The sequence below is a fragment of the Necator americanus genome, chromosome II (genome assembly GCF_031761385.1).
Source record: "Necator americanus strain Aroian chromosome II, whole genome shotgun sequence".
Taxonomy (NCBI): domain Eukaryota; kingdom Metazoa; phylum Nematoda; class Chromadorea; order Rhabditida; family Ancylostomatidae; genus Necator; species Necator americanus.
In genome coordinates this window covers 36,602,150-36,618,105 of record NC_087372.1, presented here as the reverse complement: position 1 = coordinate 36,618,105, position 15,956 = coordinate 36,602,150, and the positions used below count along the sequence as shown (strand labels likewise).

Here is a 15,956-nt window from a genome sequence, read left to right as displayed (position 1 = left end):
AGACATATTATAAATGGCCAGTTTAGGCCAGGCCAGGCTAGAAATAATTCTTTCTTTCTATTTCTGAATGCGCAAAAATTTTTGTTTACTAAATGGCAAAGAGTAAAGAAATGTCCTAACTAATGAAATGAAACTGGCCATTTATAATATGTCTATTGACGGATATGGAACAGTTTGACATACTAGGAAATAAAAAAAAAACCATATCACTTTTGAGCAGGGTGTAGCGCAGTGGGTAAGAGATCCGGCTATGACTGCACGATCGATGGATGGTTCGAAACCGTCCCGGAGCCAACCAAGCTTTTCATCTCTCCGAGGTGGATAAACTGGTGCCAAACTTGTCTGTGAGGATAAAAACACTGATTTGGCACATCGAGTACATGTACTGTATATTGTATATTATTATTTTATTTTTTTTTTTTTTATATATTATTATTTTCTATTTTGTTTATTTTATTTAATCTTAATGAATTTAAATTTCAAAAGTGTCTCACGCAGAAAACATTTTATCATTAAATAACCGGAGAATCACCAGTTTTTGTGGAAGCACTCATAAAAACACAATGACTAGAGTCACGTTCATACTTTGTCGCGAGACAACAACATAAAACTTTTTTTTGCAAGATTTTTACCAGTGTACTTAAACATATAAGCAATATTGAAAAATAATATTTCATTTTTTAATTTTGACGGAGTTTTTTAAGTTGGATTTTTCAAATTTTTTTCAAGTTAACCATTTGTTTTCAATGGGGTACAACGGATTACTTTCTACATGAAAAAGTTGATTGGTGAAGCCGCATGCATGAAAGCGATAACTCCTCAGCGACAAAGTATGAACGCCGAGTATCACCGATCACGATAACGACGCTAAGAAAGAGATGCTCTGTTGGAGGTGGTAACTCCTACTTTTCGCGATGTCTCAAAGAGTATATATTTCTAGGATGCAAAGCGTTCGTATACGAAAATCTGTGCTAGTGCTCCGGTACTCCCGCGCCGAGAGGAGTGTAAACGGATTCATGAATTCTTGTTTTTTTTTTCTCTTGAAATACAAAGATTTTATTAAGAGATAAGAGATGATATAAAGAAGAAATACATATTTTTGTTTTTTGCAAAAATTAGTATTTTTCTCTTTATATCATCTTTTATCCCGAAAAAAAGCATGCAGTGAACCCATTGACGAAAAAGAAACCTAATCAACATAAAAATTGCTTCCACAAATATCACGTCGAAGTTTTTTTTTTGCTCTACAAGTAATCTTTTTTCTTGTCACCCTCGGTGTTTTTCATATAGAATCACCAAAGGGAATCCCTTCAACGAACCAATATATTCTTATCACCTTTAAATTACAAAACAACAACACGATGATTGTTACTAGTAATGATACCCAGTAATATTTATTATTGCAATATTTCTGAATACTCATCTTGAGGACCATATGTGAGTTTCAACTCTTAATTATATATTATTATTATTATTATTATTATTATTATTATTATTATTATTATTATTATTGTTATTATTATTATTATTATTATTATTATTATTATTATTATTATTGTCTGTATATCCATATATTATTATATTATTCCATACAATATTATCGGCTCCTGAGTTAGAGAAAATATGCTCAAGAGGAAATAGAATATGATGTTTGAATTTTACAAAAAAATTACCATTTATGTACGGGATGTTTCCTCGTTTTCGCTCCTAAACTACACTTCAAAGTGTGAAATAGAAATTGTGGGCAAAAGATTCCAAAAAAAAAAAAAAAATAAAATAAATAAAGAGAGATACGAGAAATGTGATAATTTGAATTATAGAACATGTTAAATGATATAAATTATCCATAAATTTAGGACATAACCGGAAACTTATAGACTCTGTTTTGGAAAATTTCCTTCGTACTTGCTCCAAAATCGACTTTGACCAGCGCTTTTACGGATTTGCAGCAACTTTAGCGAGGAATAATCTTCTTCCACCAAATGACATTTATACGCAATTTTGAAACCGGAAACATTTCCCTAATTACGGTGAAATTCCATTAATTGTTCAAATTCTAATAGTTTCCATTCAATTCTTGTACTTTCTTAGATTTTTTTTAGCGGGAGAATGAGAAGAGAAAGGAATTGTCCACTTAATAAGACGTCTAAGTATATCAAAGGTAAAATTAACTTGTTAAAATGAATATTTTTAGACTCATCATAGGAAAAGAAATTTTTTTCGCTCTTTTCTAACGCTGAATATGAGAAATTATTCTTAAGATGTTATAACTTATTTTTAAATTCCAAATTTGTCCTGTTTGATTTGTTATTTTACTTGTTCTATTTTAGAAAAGACTTACCTGAAAGGTAAAAAAATTTAAAAAATTCTCTCTCAGTTGTCGACACATCCTTATTGGTCAAATAAAAAAAAGATATTGGTCAAATAAAAAAAAAGAAAAAATATTGGTGTACATATGGACATAATTTGCGGCAGAGTTTCACGATTGAATCGCGCTTGCTTCCTCGGCTGAATATGAACACTTGAAAGCGTCTAAACAAATACAAATAACAATCAGATAAAAGCCCTTAGGGCTCTCAAGTGCTCCACGAGTATTGAACGTTTTTGTGTGGGGCGGAAGAACATATAGAACACTAATAGTTTTCCGAAATGGAATAAGTGCAACTGTAACGATCGCTAATGACAGGAAATTTATCCATAACCAAAAAAAAAATCCAAATTTACTCAAAATGAATTTCTCTTCCTAATTCGATCATCTGCTTTTAATACAACTGGAATGCATTTTTATGATTTAGCTAATGGTAAGATTTTAGCGGAGAGCCAGTGGATTTTTTTTTTGGAGTTTGAGATCCTAAAAGAGGACCTTGATCCAGAAAAATTTGCTTCAAACCGCGATAATTCTAAACGTTTCCCCAAATAATGGGGGAAATTCTACTTGTAATTCCTTCGTTAGTAACCAAAAAGCTTTTAAAAAAAACGGATCGTAATATGATATAGCTCTCAAAATAAAAATTCTAGAAGTTTTTTTTTTTTAAATTCAGTTCCCGACAGACAGTAGCATAATGCATTTTTTGTAAAAAAAAATAATAATAAAGTTTTTGTAGTTGAACTTTTTCAAATATTTATTTTAGTTGCCGGTCCCAGCTATCTCAGCTAAGTTAAGTAAGAGCAGCATGAGTTGCGTGTGTTAGCGTTGCGTAGCGTGCGTAGGTAAGAATTTGCGCAGTATCGTCTGTGTCTCATAAGTTCTCTGCTTGCTTAAATTCAATCTATTATTATCACCTTAATTATTATTATTGCTATTATTATTATTATTATTATTATTGTTATTATTATTATTATTATTATTATTATTATTATTATTATTATTATTATTATTATTATTATTATTATTAACTTCTACTATATATTCCTAACTAGAAATTCCTTTATCCTCATCCAATCAATATTCACCACTTCCTCTGCTCATGCTCGAGCGTACAACGCGGTAATTCGAGTAAACATGAATACCTGTGCATAGATATAAATATTTACAGAAATTTAAAATTCTAATTAATAGAAATTCAAAAAAAACCCGCTTGTAATAGAAAATTTACACGTATTATATTATATTGTATTTCATTATATTGTATATAAACGTACTTTCAAAACGTCAAGGCTTTTTTTGCTTAGCGAAAGATTATCCAGGAAAATCAGGCTTTAACGGAACCAGAACCTCTAACTAATGATAAATACTGTCTGTCGGCGGCAAATGCGACTAGGCGAGTATGAACGATGACTGGCGACGACAGCAGCAGCAGCAAGCGACACATGTCTAGACTTGGTATTAGAACGAACGCCGCTCGATTTTGAGTGATCCGCGTGACCACCCAAGGTGGTCCTGACCGGAATATTGATAGCACTTCTCTTCGCAAACATCGACTATGTAAACCAAATGGAAATACGAATTCAGAAACGAAACAAAAACATTCCTACGCAATTTATTATTATTACATTTATTATTATCTATTACTATTCCTAACGATTGGACAAATTTCCACATAATATTTCGTCTTCATTACTCTTTTATTTGTTTATTTTCACTTCACAATTTATTTATTTATTTATTTATCTACTATTTATTTATTGCCTTTCCAATTTCCAAACATGACAAAAAAGACAGGAAATGAAAAAAAGCGGTAAACCATAAGCAATAAACTAAAATCGAGGAAAATTTTGTAGAAGCGCCTTAGTTTTTCTGTTCTCATCAATCGATACTAAATATCTTACCGATCCTAGCACTTGTACGTATAAATTTCCGACGAACTCCACCACCGTATTCTTTTTTTTTACCGTATCTTATAAGGATAGATCATGAAAAAGTCGGTAATTTGGATTTTATCCAACACAACTAAATTTATCCACATGTTTATTTCACAAAAAAAAATAACAAGAAAAACCAAAGGTCACAAGAATTTCTTTAACGTTTCATGCAATAATTATTCCAAATATGAGGTAATGGTGAGGAGAAAGTTTTTCTTTTACTCCTCCAGACCATATTTTTCCATGAACATAATGTTCCTGAAGCGGTTAACAATCGTTTCTGCAAATTTCTGCAAAACACCGTTCATTTGCCCCTCTTTGCGTACTTAAAAGACGTCATCGAATAAAAGAACACACAATAGAAGGGGAAGGTTAGCGGCCACTTATAGAATGAGGCTAAAAGGCTTTGTATTGTTGTTGGTTTTTTTCCTCCTCCGGAAGGAAGGATTTCTTCATTGCTTCAGGATGCTGAACTGAATAAGTGAACAAAAATAATTATTCGATGTGATTCGGAATGAAAAAAAAAACTCTGAATGATGTGGAAAGTTAGACGCTCATTGTTTTGCATTAAATAATTGAAAGGAAATTTGATCTACGGATATTTTCCCCCTCCCCAGCAATATCCGATTCATTTCACGTTAAAAACAGATTCATCAGCAAAAAAAACCGAATTGAAATGCGAGTAGAAACCAAAAAACTTTTCTTTAATGAAAAAAGACAAAAAAAAAACCTTTCAAAAGAAAACAATTTGACTCCGAAAACTACGGTCTGTACATAACGTTTATAGTCTGTAGCCATGTTCCTTGGCGACAAAATTTGATCTAAATAGACTCTTAAAGGAGAAAAACCGCAGTGTTATTGAAGTATTTCGCGAAAATACGTCAACTATCATAAATATCGTCAAATTCACAGAGTAGACGCACATTCCATGTGATATAAGACTGCTTTCGCGGTTCTCTTGGAACAGTTTGCATATGAAAGAAAAATCGTCAAGCAATGGCGCGTTACTATGTTTTGGGTGCTAGCGGCTTCACATCATCACTTCTTATTTGATTTATTACTTTTGTTTATTCATTAATATTTTCCCCTTGACTGAGTTCATAAACAAACGATGGAATCGCTGCGATTTGGTGGCTCGTGCAAAATGAATCGCTGCGATTGAGATCCGAGTCGGAGTATGAGAGTATGGTATATACTCTACACAAAATTTGTTATTCTAAGGCACACCTCTTCATCGATACGGTAGTGTCGTAGTCGATCGATATGAGCGGATAAGAGTAATATTAGTACGTGACAAAAGATCACCACAGACGCAAGCGGGTGTCACGGCGCGGGGACGCGGAGGTCAAAAAATCTGACGTGAACTATACATCTGCAATCTTGGGAACGTACTCAATTTTATGGTTTTATTATAATTTTATTTTCTGAAATAATATCATATTTCTAGAAATAAATATTTCTCCCAATATTCTTTCTTTCGCCCATGTTCGACTGTCTTTGAATCTCGGCATGTTCAAACGTAGTTTTAACTGATTTCTTTGAGCTGTAGCCAAGATTGGTATCGATCTTTATTAAACAGCGGCTAACGTTTCGGCGGTATCGCCTTCGTCAGAGCCTGGAAAACTCAAAGCCATTAGTGACCTATCCCCTCAAGCGCCTCATCACCCTACAGAAAGCACCCAAACGGTAAGCAAACTCAAACAGCAACACATAGGCTAGTACTTACCTCATTAACTAGACTTGTTAACTCAGCAGACCACCACGTACCACAACTACGAGTCACAAGGGTTTTTATATAGGGACCTCACGGCCCGCCCCGTAGATCAAAACCCGCATAAGTCTTGATACGGGGATAACTCGTTTGTGATCGCAATGCACTCATCCTTCTTGTTCATTTTTGGACTTTTGGCGGTTATCCAAAAGGCCTCTAGCGTTCTGCGTGCTGTGATTTCGGACTCGTAGGATAATATACGAACTTCTACCTCTACTTCGGAGTTTTGATGACATATTCTACGGTGTGCTCCAAGTGGGGTGAAGGTTTTTGATTTTGCGAGTCCATCTAGATGCTCCTTGACCCTAATACACAATGGGCGTCCCGTTTCCCCTATATAATCGTCACCGCACAACCTGCACGTGATACGATACACCACTCCCGATATCATGCAATCACCCTCTCTGCCATAAGGGCAAACCACGCAGCTGGGAGTTGTGCAGAGTCGATCATACACACGGTTACGTACTAGCTTCTCCTTGAGGTTTGCTGGAGGTATTTCCACAACCCTCACGTCATTCCTTAGACCCGCTTTTCGTAGACAGCCCCGTACTGCTCTGCTCATATCATCAGATATATAAGGTAAACAGAAAGGGATCTTCTCTGGGCCATCCACTACGTTGGGTCTTCGAGAGGGATACCGTGCTTGTCGGGTAGCACCATCTCCAGCTGGGTATCCATTGGACATTGCTACTTTATGGGCCACATTTATAGACCATGCTTTTTCCTGGCTACTCGATGAGACTCTTGCCGCCGTTCTGTACATGTTACCTATAACAGATTTTTTCATTTTGCTGGGATGCGCTGAAAGATAGTGGATTAAGATGTTTTTACTGCTGGGTTTCCGGTACCACTTAGTCTTACATATCCCATTCCGCAAGTAAATGTGCACATTCAGGAAAGCCAACCAGTTGTCTATCGGTCTCTCCCTTGTGAACTTAATGTGCGGACACTGCTGATTGAGAAGATTGAAGCACGCGTCTAGCTCTGCTTGGGTTGAGCAGACGACGCAGCAATCATCTATGTAACGATAATACAGCAGTGGTTTGCGGTCTATTATAGGCTTTTCGATCTTGGCCATGAAAACAATGGCGAGAGTGGGTGCCAGCCTTTGTCCCATAGCTAGGCCTCTAAGTTGTCGGTAGTACTGTCCCGACCATCGGAAAATAGAGCAATTCAGGCATTCGTTTATCAATGTCATGATCTGCCTGATGCTGAATCCATACATGTTTAAAGAAGCCTGGCGCTGCGTGAGCAGTTCGTGAACAGCCTGCATCGCTACATCGTTTGAAACGTTCGTATAGAGTGACGTAACGTCAAAGGTCTCTACTACACATTCACGCTCAAATGAGGTACTGCGGAGATGTTTTAGGAAGTTGCTAGAACTGCTGAGGTGGGCAGGGACATATCTGAGCAGCTGATTTAGGATTATGTTGAGCAGCCAGGAAATTCTATCCGTGGGGCCCCCGATACCACTAATGATAGGCCTCACTTTAAAGTCACGTGGATCTTTCGAAGTGAGGCCATTTTCAGAGAGCTTGTGAGTTTTGATTAGCGTGTATAGGACTGGACATGCGGGTAAGTCGTTCTTGAGACGCGTAATAAAGTTTTTTGGGAGCCCTGCTGTTCCAGCCGTTTCTACCCAAACCCTGTTTAGGCGGCGATATTGCTTTCTTATTACGCGTCTCAAGAACGACTTACCCGCATGTCCAGTCCTATACACGCTAATCAAAACTCACAAGCTCTCTGAAAATGGCCTCACTTCGAAAGATCCACGTGACTTTAAAGTGAGGCCTATCATTAGTGGTATCGGGGGCCCCACGGATAGAATTTCCTGGCTGCTCAACATAATCCTAAATCAGCTGCTCAGATATGTCCCTGCCCACCTCAGCAGTTCTAGCAACTTCCTAAAACATCTCCGCAGTACCTCATTTGAGCGTGAATGTGTAGTAGAGACCTTTGACGTTACGTCACTCTATACGAACGTTTCAAACGATGTAGCGATGCAGGCTGTTCACGAACTGCTCACGCAGCGCCAGGCTTCTTTAAACATGTATGGATTCAGCATCAGGCAGATCATGACATTGATAAACGAATGCCTGAATTGCTCTATTTTCCGATGGTCGGGACAGTACTACCGACAACTTAGAGGCCTAGCTATGGGACAAAGGCTGGCACCCACTCTCGCCATTGTTTTCATGGCCAAGATCGAAAAGCCTATAATAGACCGCAAACCACTGCTGTATTATCGTTACATAGATGATTGCTGCGTCGTCTGCTCAACCCAAGCAGAGCTAGACGCGTGCTTCAATCTTCTCAATCAGCAGTGTCCGCACATTAAGTTCACAAGGGAGAGACCGATAGACAACTGGTTGGCTTTCCTGAATGTGCACATTTACTTGCGGAATGGGATATGTAAGACTAAGTGGTACCGGAAACCCAGCAGTAAAAACATCTTAATCCACTATCTTTCAGCGCATCCCAGCAAAATGAAAAAATCTGTTATAGGTAACATGTACAGAACGGCGGCAAGAGTCTCATCGAGTAGCCAGGAAAAAGCATGGTCTATAAATGTGGCCCATAAAGTAGCAATGTCCAATGGATACCCAGCTGGAGATGGTGCTACCCGACAAGCACGGTATCCCTCTCGAAGACCCAACGTAGTGGATGGCCCAGAGAAGATCCCTTTCTGTTTACCTTATATATCTGATGATATGAGCAGAGCAGTACGGGGCTGTCTACGAAAAGCGGGTCTAAGGAATGACGTGAGGGTTGTGGAAATACCTCCAGCAAACCTCAAGGAGAAGCTAGTACGTAACCGTGTGTATGATCGACTCTGCACAACTCCCAGCTGCGTGGTTTGCCCTTATGGCAGAGAGGGTGATTGCATGATATCGGGAGTGGTGTATCGTATCACGTGCAGGTTGTGCGGTGACGATTATATAGGGGAAACGGGACGCCCATTGTGTATTAGGGTCAAGGAGCATCTAGATGGACTCGCAAAATCAAAAACCTTCACCCCACTTGGAGCACACCGTAGAATATGTCATCAAAACTCCGAAGTAGAGGTAGAAGTTCGTATATTATCCTACGAGTCCGAAATCACAGCACGCAGAACGCTAGAGGCCTTTTGGATAACCGCCAAAAGTCCAAAAATGAACAAGAAGGATGAGTGCATTGCGATCACAAACGAGTTATCCCCGTATCAAGACTTATGCGGGTTTTGATCTACGGGGCGGGCCGTGAGGTCCCTATATAAAAACCCTTGTGACTCGTAGTTGTGGTACGTGGTGGTCTGCTGAGTTAACAAGTCTAGTTAATGAGGTAAGTACTAGCCTATGTGTTGCTGTTTGAGTTTGCTTACCGTTTGGGTGCTTTCTGTAGGGTGATGAGGCGCTTGAGGGGATAGGTCACTAATGGCTTTGAGTTTTCCAGGCTCTGACGAAGGCGATACCGCCGAAACGTTAGCCGCTGTTTAATAAAGATCGATACCAATCTTGGCTACAGCTCAAAGAAATCAGTTAAAACTACGTTTGAACATGCCGAGATTCAAAGACAGTCGAACATGGGCGAAAGAAAGAATATTGGGAGAAATATTTATTTCTAGAAATATGATATTATTTCAGAAAATAAAATTATAATAAAACCATAAAATTGAGTACGTTCCCAAGATTGCAGATGTATAGTTCACGTCAGATTTTTTGACCTCCGCGTCCCCGCGCCGTGACACCCGCTTGCGTCTGTGGTGATCTTTTGTCACGTACTAATATTACTCTTATCCGCTCATATCGATCGACTACGACACTACCGTATCGATGAAGAGGTGTGCCTTAGAATAACAAATTTTGTGTAGAGTATATACCATACTCTCATACTCCGACTCGGATCTCAATCGCAGCGATTCATTTTGCACGAGCCACCAAATCGCAGCGATTCCATCGTTTGTTTATGAACTCAGTCAAGGGGAAAATATTAATGAATAAACAAAAGTAATAAATCAAATAAGAAGTGATGATGTGAAGCCGCTAGCACCCAAAACATAGTAACGCGCCATTGCTTGACGATTTTTCTTTCATATGCAAACTGTTCCAAGAGAACCGCGAAAGCAGTCTTATATCACATGGAATGTGCGTCTACTCTGTGAATTTGACGATATTTATGATAGTTGACGTATTTTCGCGAAATACTTCAATAACACTGCGGTTTTTCTCCTTTAAGAGTCTATTTAGATCAAATTTTGTCGCCAAGGAACATGGCTACAGACTATAAACGTTATGTACAGACCGTAGTTTTCGGAGTCAAATTGTTTTTTTTTTGAAAGGTTTTTTTTTGTTTTTTTTTATTAAAAAAAAAGTTTTTTGGTTCCTACTCGCATTTCAATTCGGTTTTTTTTGCTGATGAATCTGTTTTTAACGTGAAATGAATCGGATATTGCTGGGGAGGGGGAAAATATCCGTAGATCAAATTTCCTTTCAATTATTTAATGCAAAACAATGAGCGTCTAACTTTCCACATCATTCAGAGTTTTTTTTTCATTCCGAATCACATCGAATAATTATTTTTGTTCACTTATTCAGTTCAGCATCCTGAAGCAATGAAGAAATCCTTCCTTCCGGAGGAGGAAAAAAACCAACAACAATACAAAGCCTTTTAGCCTCATTCTATAAGTGGCCGCTAACCTTCCCCTTCTATTGTGTGTTCTTTTATTCGATGACGTCTTTTAAGTACGCAAAGAGGGGCAAATGAACGGTGTTTTGCAGAAATTTGCAGAAACGATTGTTAACCGCTTCAGGAACATTATGTTCATGGAAAAATATGGTCTGGAGGAGTAAAAGAAAAACTTTCTCCTCACCATTACCTCATATTTGGAATAATTATTGCATGAAACGTTAAAGAAATTCTTGTGACCTTTGGTTTTTCTTGTTATTTTTTTTTATAAAGTGAAATAAACAAGTGGATAAATTTAGTTGTGTTGGATAAAATCCAAATTACCGACTTTTTCATGATCTATCCTTATAAGATACGGTAAAAAAAGAATACGGTGGTGGAGTTCGTCGGAAATTTATACGTACAAGTGCTAGGATCGGTAAGATATTTAGTATCGATTGATGAGAACAGAAAAACTAAGGCGCTTCTACAAAATTTTCCTCGATTTTAGTTTATTGCTTATGGTTTACCGCTTTTTTTCATTTCCTGTCTTTTTTGTCATGTTTGGAAATTGGAAAGGCAATAAATAAATAGTAGATAAATAAATAAATAAATAAATTGTGAAGTGAAAATAAACAAATAAAAGAGTAATGAAGACGAAATATTATGTGGAAATTTGTCCAATCGTTAGGAATAGTAATAGATAATAATAAATGTAATAATAATAAATTGCGTAGGAATGTTTTTGTTTCGTTTCTGAATTCGTATTTCCATTTGGTTTACATAGTCGATGTTTGCGAAGAGAAGTGCTATCAATATTCCGGTCAGGACCACCTTGGGTGGTCACGCGGATCACTCAAAATCGAGCGGCGTTCGTTCTAATACCAAGTCTAGACATGTGTCGCTTGCTGCTGCTGCTGTCGTCGCCAGTCATCGTTCATACTCGCCTAGTCGCATTTGCCGCCGACAGACAGTATTTATCATTAGTTAGAGGTTCTGGTTCCGTTAAAGCCTGATTTTCCTGGATAATCTTTCGCTAAGCAAAAAAAGCCTTGACGTTTTGAAAGTACGTTTATATACAATATAATGAAATACAATATAATATAATACGTGTAAATTTTCTATTACAAGCGGGTTTTTTTGAATTTCTATTAATTAGAATTTTAAATTTCTGTAAATATTTATATCTATGCACAGGTATTCATGTTTACTCGAATTACCGCGTTGTACGCTCGAGCATGAGCAGAGGAAGTGGTGAATATTGATTGGATGAGGATAAAGGAATTTCTAGTTAGGAATATATAGTAGAAGTTAATAATAATAATAATAATAATAATAATAATAATAATAATAATAATAATAATAATAATAATAATAATAATAATAATAATAATAATAATAATAGCAATAATAATAATTAAGGTGATAATAATAGATTGAATTTAAGCAAGCAGAGAACTTATGAGACACAGACGATACTGCGCAAATTCTTACCTACGCACGCTACGCAACGCTAACACACGCAACTCATGCTGCTCTTACTTAACTTAGCTGAGATAGCTGGGACCGGCAACTAAAATAAATATTTGAAAAAGTTCAACTACAAAAACTTTATTATTATTTTTTTTTACAAAAAATGCATTATGCTACTGTCTGTCGGGAACTGAATTTAAAAAAAAAAAACTTCTAGAATTTTTATTTTGAGAGCTATATCATATTACGATCCGTTTTTTTTAAAAGCTTTTTGGTTACTAACGAAGGAATTACAAGTAGAATTTCCCCCATTATTTGGGGAAACGTTTAGAATTATCGCGGTTTGAAGCAAATTTTTCTGGATCAAGGTCCTCTTTTAGGATCTCAAACTCCAAAAAAAAATCCACTGGCTCTCCGCTAAAATCTTACCATTAGCTAAATCATAAAAATGCATTCCAGTTGTATTAAAAGCAGATGATCGAATTAGGAAGAGAAATTCATTTTGAGTAAATTTGGATTTTTTTTTTGGTTATGGATAAATTTCCTGTCATTAGCGATCGTTACAGTTGCACTTATTCCATTTCGGAAAACTATTAGTGTTCTATATGTTCTTCCGCCCCACACAAAAACGTTCAATACTCGTGGAGCACTTGAGAGCCCTAAGGGCTTTTATCTGATTGTTATTTGTATTTGTTTAGACGCTTTCAAGTGTTCATATTCAGCCGAGGAAGCAAGCGCGATTCAATCGTGAAACTCTGCCGCAAATTATGTCCATATGTACACCAATATTTTTTCTTTTTTTTTATTTGACCAATATCTTTTTTTTATTTGACCAATAAGGATGTGTCGACAACTGAGAGAGAATTTTTTTAGTTTTTTTTCCTCTCAAGTCTTTTCTAAAATATAACAAGTAAAATAACAAATCAAACAGGACAAATTTGGAATTTAAAAATAAGTTATAACATCTTAAGAATAATTTCTCATATTCAGCGTTAGAAAAGAGCGAAAAAAATTTCTTTTCCTATGATGAGTCTAAAAATATTCATTTTAACAAGTTAATTTTACCTTTGATATACTTAGACGTCTTATTAAGTGGATAATTCCTTTCTCTTCTCATTCTCTCGCTAAAAAAAAATCTAAGAAAGTACAAGAATTGAATGGAAACTATTAGAATTTGAACAATTAATGGAATTTCACCGTAATTAGGGAAATGTTTCCGGTTTCAAAATTGCGTATAAATGTCATTTGGTGGAAGAAGATTATTCCTCGCTAAAGTTGCTGCAAATCCGTAAAAGCGCTGGTCAAAGTCGATTTTGGAGCAAGTACGAAGGAAATTTTCCAAAACAGAGTCTATAAGTTTCCGGTTATGTCCTAAATTTATGGATAATTTATATCATTTAACATGTTCTATAATTCAAATTATCACATTTCTCGTATCTCTCTTTATTTATTTTATTTTTTTTTTTTTTTTTGAAATCTTTTGCCCACAATTTCTATTTCACACTTTGAAGTATAGTTTAGGAGCGAAAACGAGGAAACATCCCATACATAAATGGTAATTTTTTTTGTAAAATTCAAAAATCATGTTCTATTCCCTCTTGTGCATAATCTCTCTAACTCAGGAGCCGATAATAATGTATGGAATAGTATAATAATAAATGGATATATGGACAATAATAATAATAGTAATAATAATAATAATAATAATAATAATAACAATAATAATAATAATAATAATAATAATAATAATAATAATAATAATAATAATATATAATTAAGAGTTGAAACTCACATATGGTCCTCAAGATGAGTATTCAGAAATATTGCAATAATAAATATTACTGGGTATCATTACTAGTAACAATCATCGTGTTGTTGTTTTGTAATTTAAAGGTGATAAGAATATATTGGTTCGTTGAAGGGATTCCCTTTGGTGATTCTATATGAAAAACACCGAGGGTGACAAGAAAAAAGATTACTTGTAGAGCAAAAAAAAAAACTTCGACGTGATATTTGTGGAAGCAATTTTTATGTTGATTAGGTTTCTTTTTCGTCAATGGGTTCACTGCATGCTTTTTTTCGGGATAAAAGATGATATAAAGAGAAAAATACTAATTTTTGCAAAAAACAAAAATATGTATTTCTTCTTTATATCATCTCTTATCTCTTAATAAAATCTTTGTATTTCAAGAGAAAAAAAAACAAGAATTCATGAATCCGTTTACACTCCTCTCGGCGCGGGAGTACCGGAGCACTAGCACAGATTTTCGTATACGAACGCTTTGCATCCTAGAAATATATACTCTTTGAGACATCGCGAAAAGTAGGAGTTACCACCTCCAACAGAGCATCTCTTTCTTAGCGTCGTTATCGTGATCGGTGATACTCGGCGTTCATACTTTGTCGCTGAGGAGTTATCGCTTTCATGCATGCGGCTTCACCAATCAACTTTTTCATGTAGAAAGTAATCCGTTGTACCCCATTGAAAACAAATGGTTAACTTGAAAAAAATTTGAAAAATCCAACTTAAAAAACTCCGTCAAAATTAAAAAATGAAATATTATTTTTCAATATTGCTTATATGTTTAAGTACACTAAACTAGTAAAAAGTAACTAGTAAAAATCTTGCAAAAAAAAAAGTTTTATGTTGTTGTCTCGCGACAAAGTATGAACGTGACTCTAGTCATTGTGTTTTTATGAGTGCTTCCACAAAAACTGGTGATTCTCCGGTTATTTAATGATAAAATGTTTTCTGCGTGAGACACTTTTGAAATTTAAATTCATTAAGATTAAATAAAATAAACAAAATAGAAAATAATAAAATAACAACAATACTGAATTAAAAATAATAAAATAAATATTAAACGATTTTTATCGTCTTCTAAGGTCATGTTTATTTTTGTGTAACCGATACCACAAATTTTATGCTCTTCCATGATTTTTTTCGAGGACGTTCACGACTTATTCGGCTGCCCTCCATTGTTTTAATGGGGCTCTTCTTCAAAAAATCATCTATAGTTATGCGTGGGTGGACTCATGAAAGAATTCACTGAATCACAAAAATTTACACGCTTTTATTTACACGCTCCCGATGCTCCTTTGAAACCTTGAAAAACTCCGAAATATCAAGGGAATTGCCCAGCAGCCCGCAGCCCGGGTCTGTAATAAATCGCGTTGAAGAGGGATTTTTTTTGAAAAAATTCCTGACATCTTTTTTCTGGAATATCCTCGACTCTTTCTTTCGGTTGCTACTTTGAACTCCCACGTTGTTTCTTTTCAAAAGCGGGACTTTTTGAGGCTATTTCCAGAAAGCTTTAGTGCCGAAGCAGCGCCCACTCATTTTCATTCACATCTTCCATTCATTTTTCGCTTAGGCTCTGTTAAGAGCTGTTCAGTTGGTTCGTTTCTTGTAGTTTTTCCTCATTCTAGTGTTATCGAGGTGCTCTTCCCTCATTTTTCTGTGCATTTATTGTCGCGCACGATCACAAAAAATTCCATTCACTCGTTTTTTCTGGAATCCCCATCTGGTCCGTATCTGCATGGCCTGCATCGTTGTTGTTTCGTCTCTTCCGACTCTAACATCCGTGTTATCCGTGGTGTCGGTGAAGTCGTGCAAGGATTACTAGGATTTAGGAAGCGTCCTCGTCGTTGAGCGTCGAAGACGTCGTCGTCGTCGCCGCCGTCGCCGTCGCCACCGCTATCGCGCGTTGGCTCCGCCCCAGGCATTGGTTCCATTCGCATCGCGATCTGAACCGCTGCCGCA

The 15,956-nt window shown here is 36.3% G+C and overlaps 3 protein-coding genes across 3 annotated transcripts; 1 reads left to right on the top strand and 2 right to left on the bottom strand.

Annotated features, from left to right (window-relative positions):
* Positions 1-6,125: 6,125 nt before the first annotated feature.
* On the bottom strand, positions 6,126-7,274 carry RB195_020596 (uncharacterized protein; the record flags this gene model as incomplete). Its single annotated transcript, XM_064188962.1, has 1 exon — positions 6,126-7,274. One exon carries the CDS (start codon positions 7,272-7,274, stop codon positions 6,126-6,128), a length of 1,149 nt encoding a protein of 382 aa, XP_064044843.1.
* An 877-nt stretch (positions 7,275-8,151) lies between these two features.
* On the top strand, positions 8,152-9,300 carry RB195_020595 (uncharacterized protein; the record flags this gene model as incomplete). The annotated part of the gene is made up of 1 exon (XM_064188961.1): positions 8,152-9,300. The coding sequence occupies one exon, from the start codon at positions 8,152-8,154 to the stop codon at positions 9,298-9,300; it is 1,149 nt and encodes a 382-aa protein (XP_064044842.1).
* Positions 9,301-15,691: 6,391 nt separating this feature from the next.
* Positions 15,692-15,928, bottom strand: RB195_020594 (uncharacterized protein; the record flags this gene model as incomplete). The annotated part of the gene is made up of 1 exon (XM_064188960.1): positions 15,692-15,928. One exon carries the CDS (start codon positions 15,926-15,928, stop codon positions 15,692-15,694), a length of 237 nt encoding a protein of 78 aa, XP_064044841.1.
* Positions 15,929-15,956: the final 28 nt, after the last annotated feature.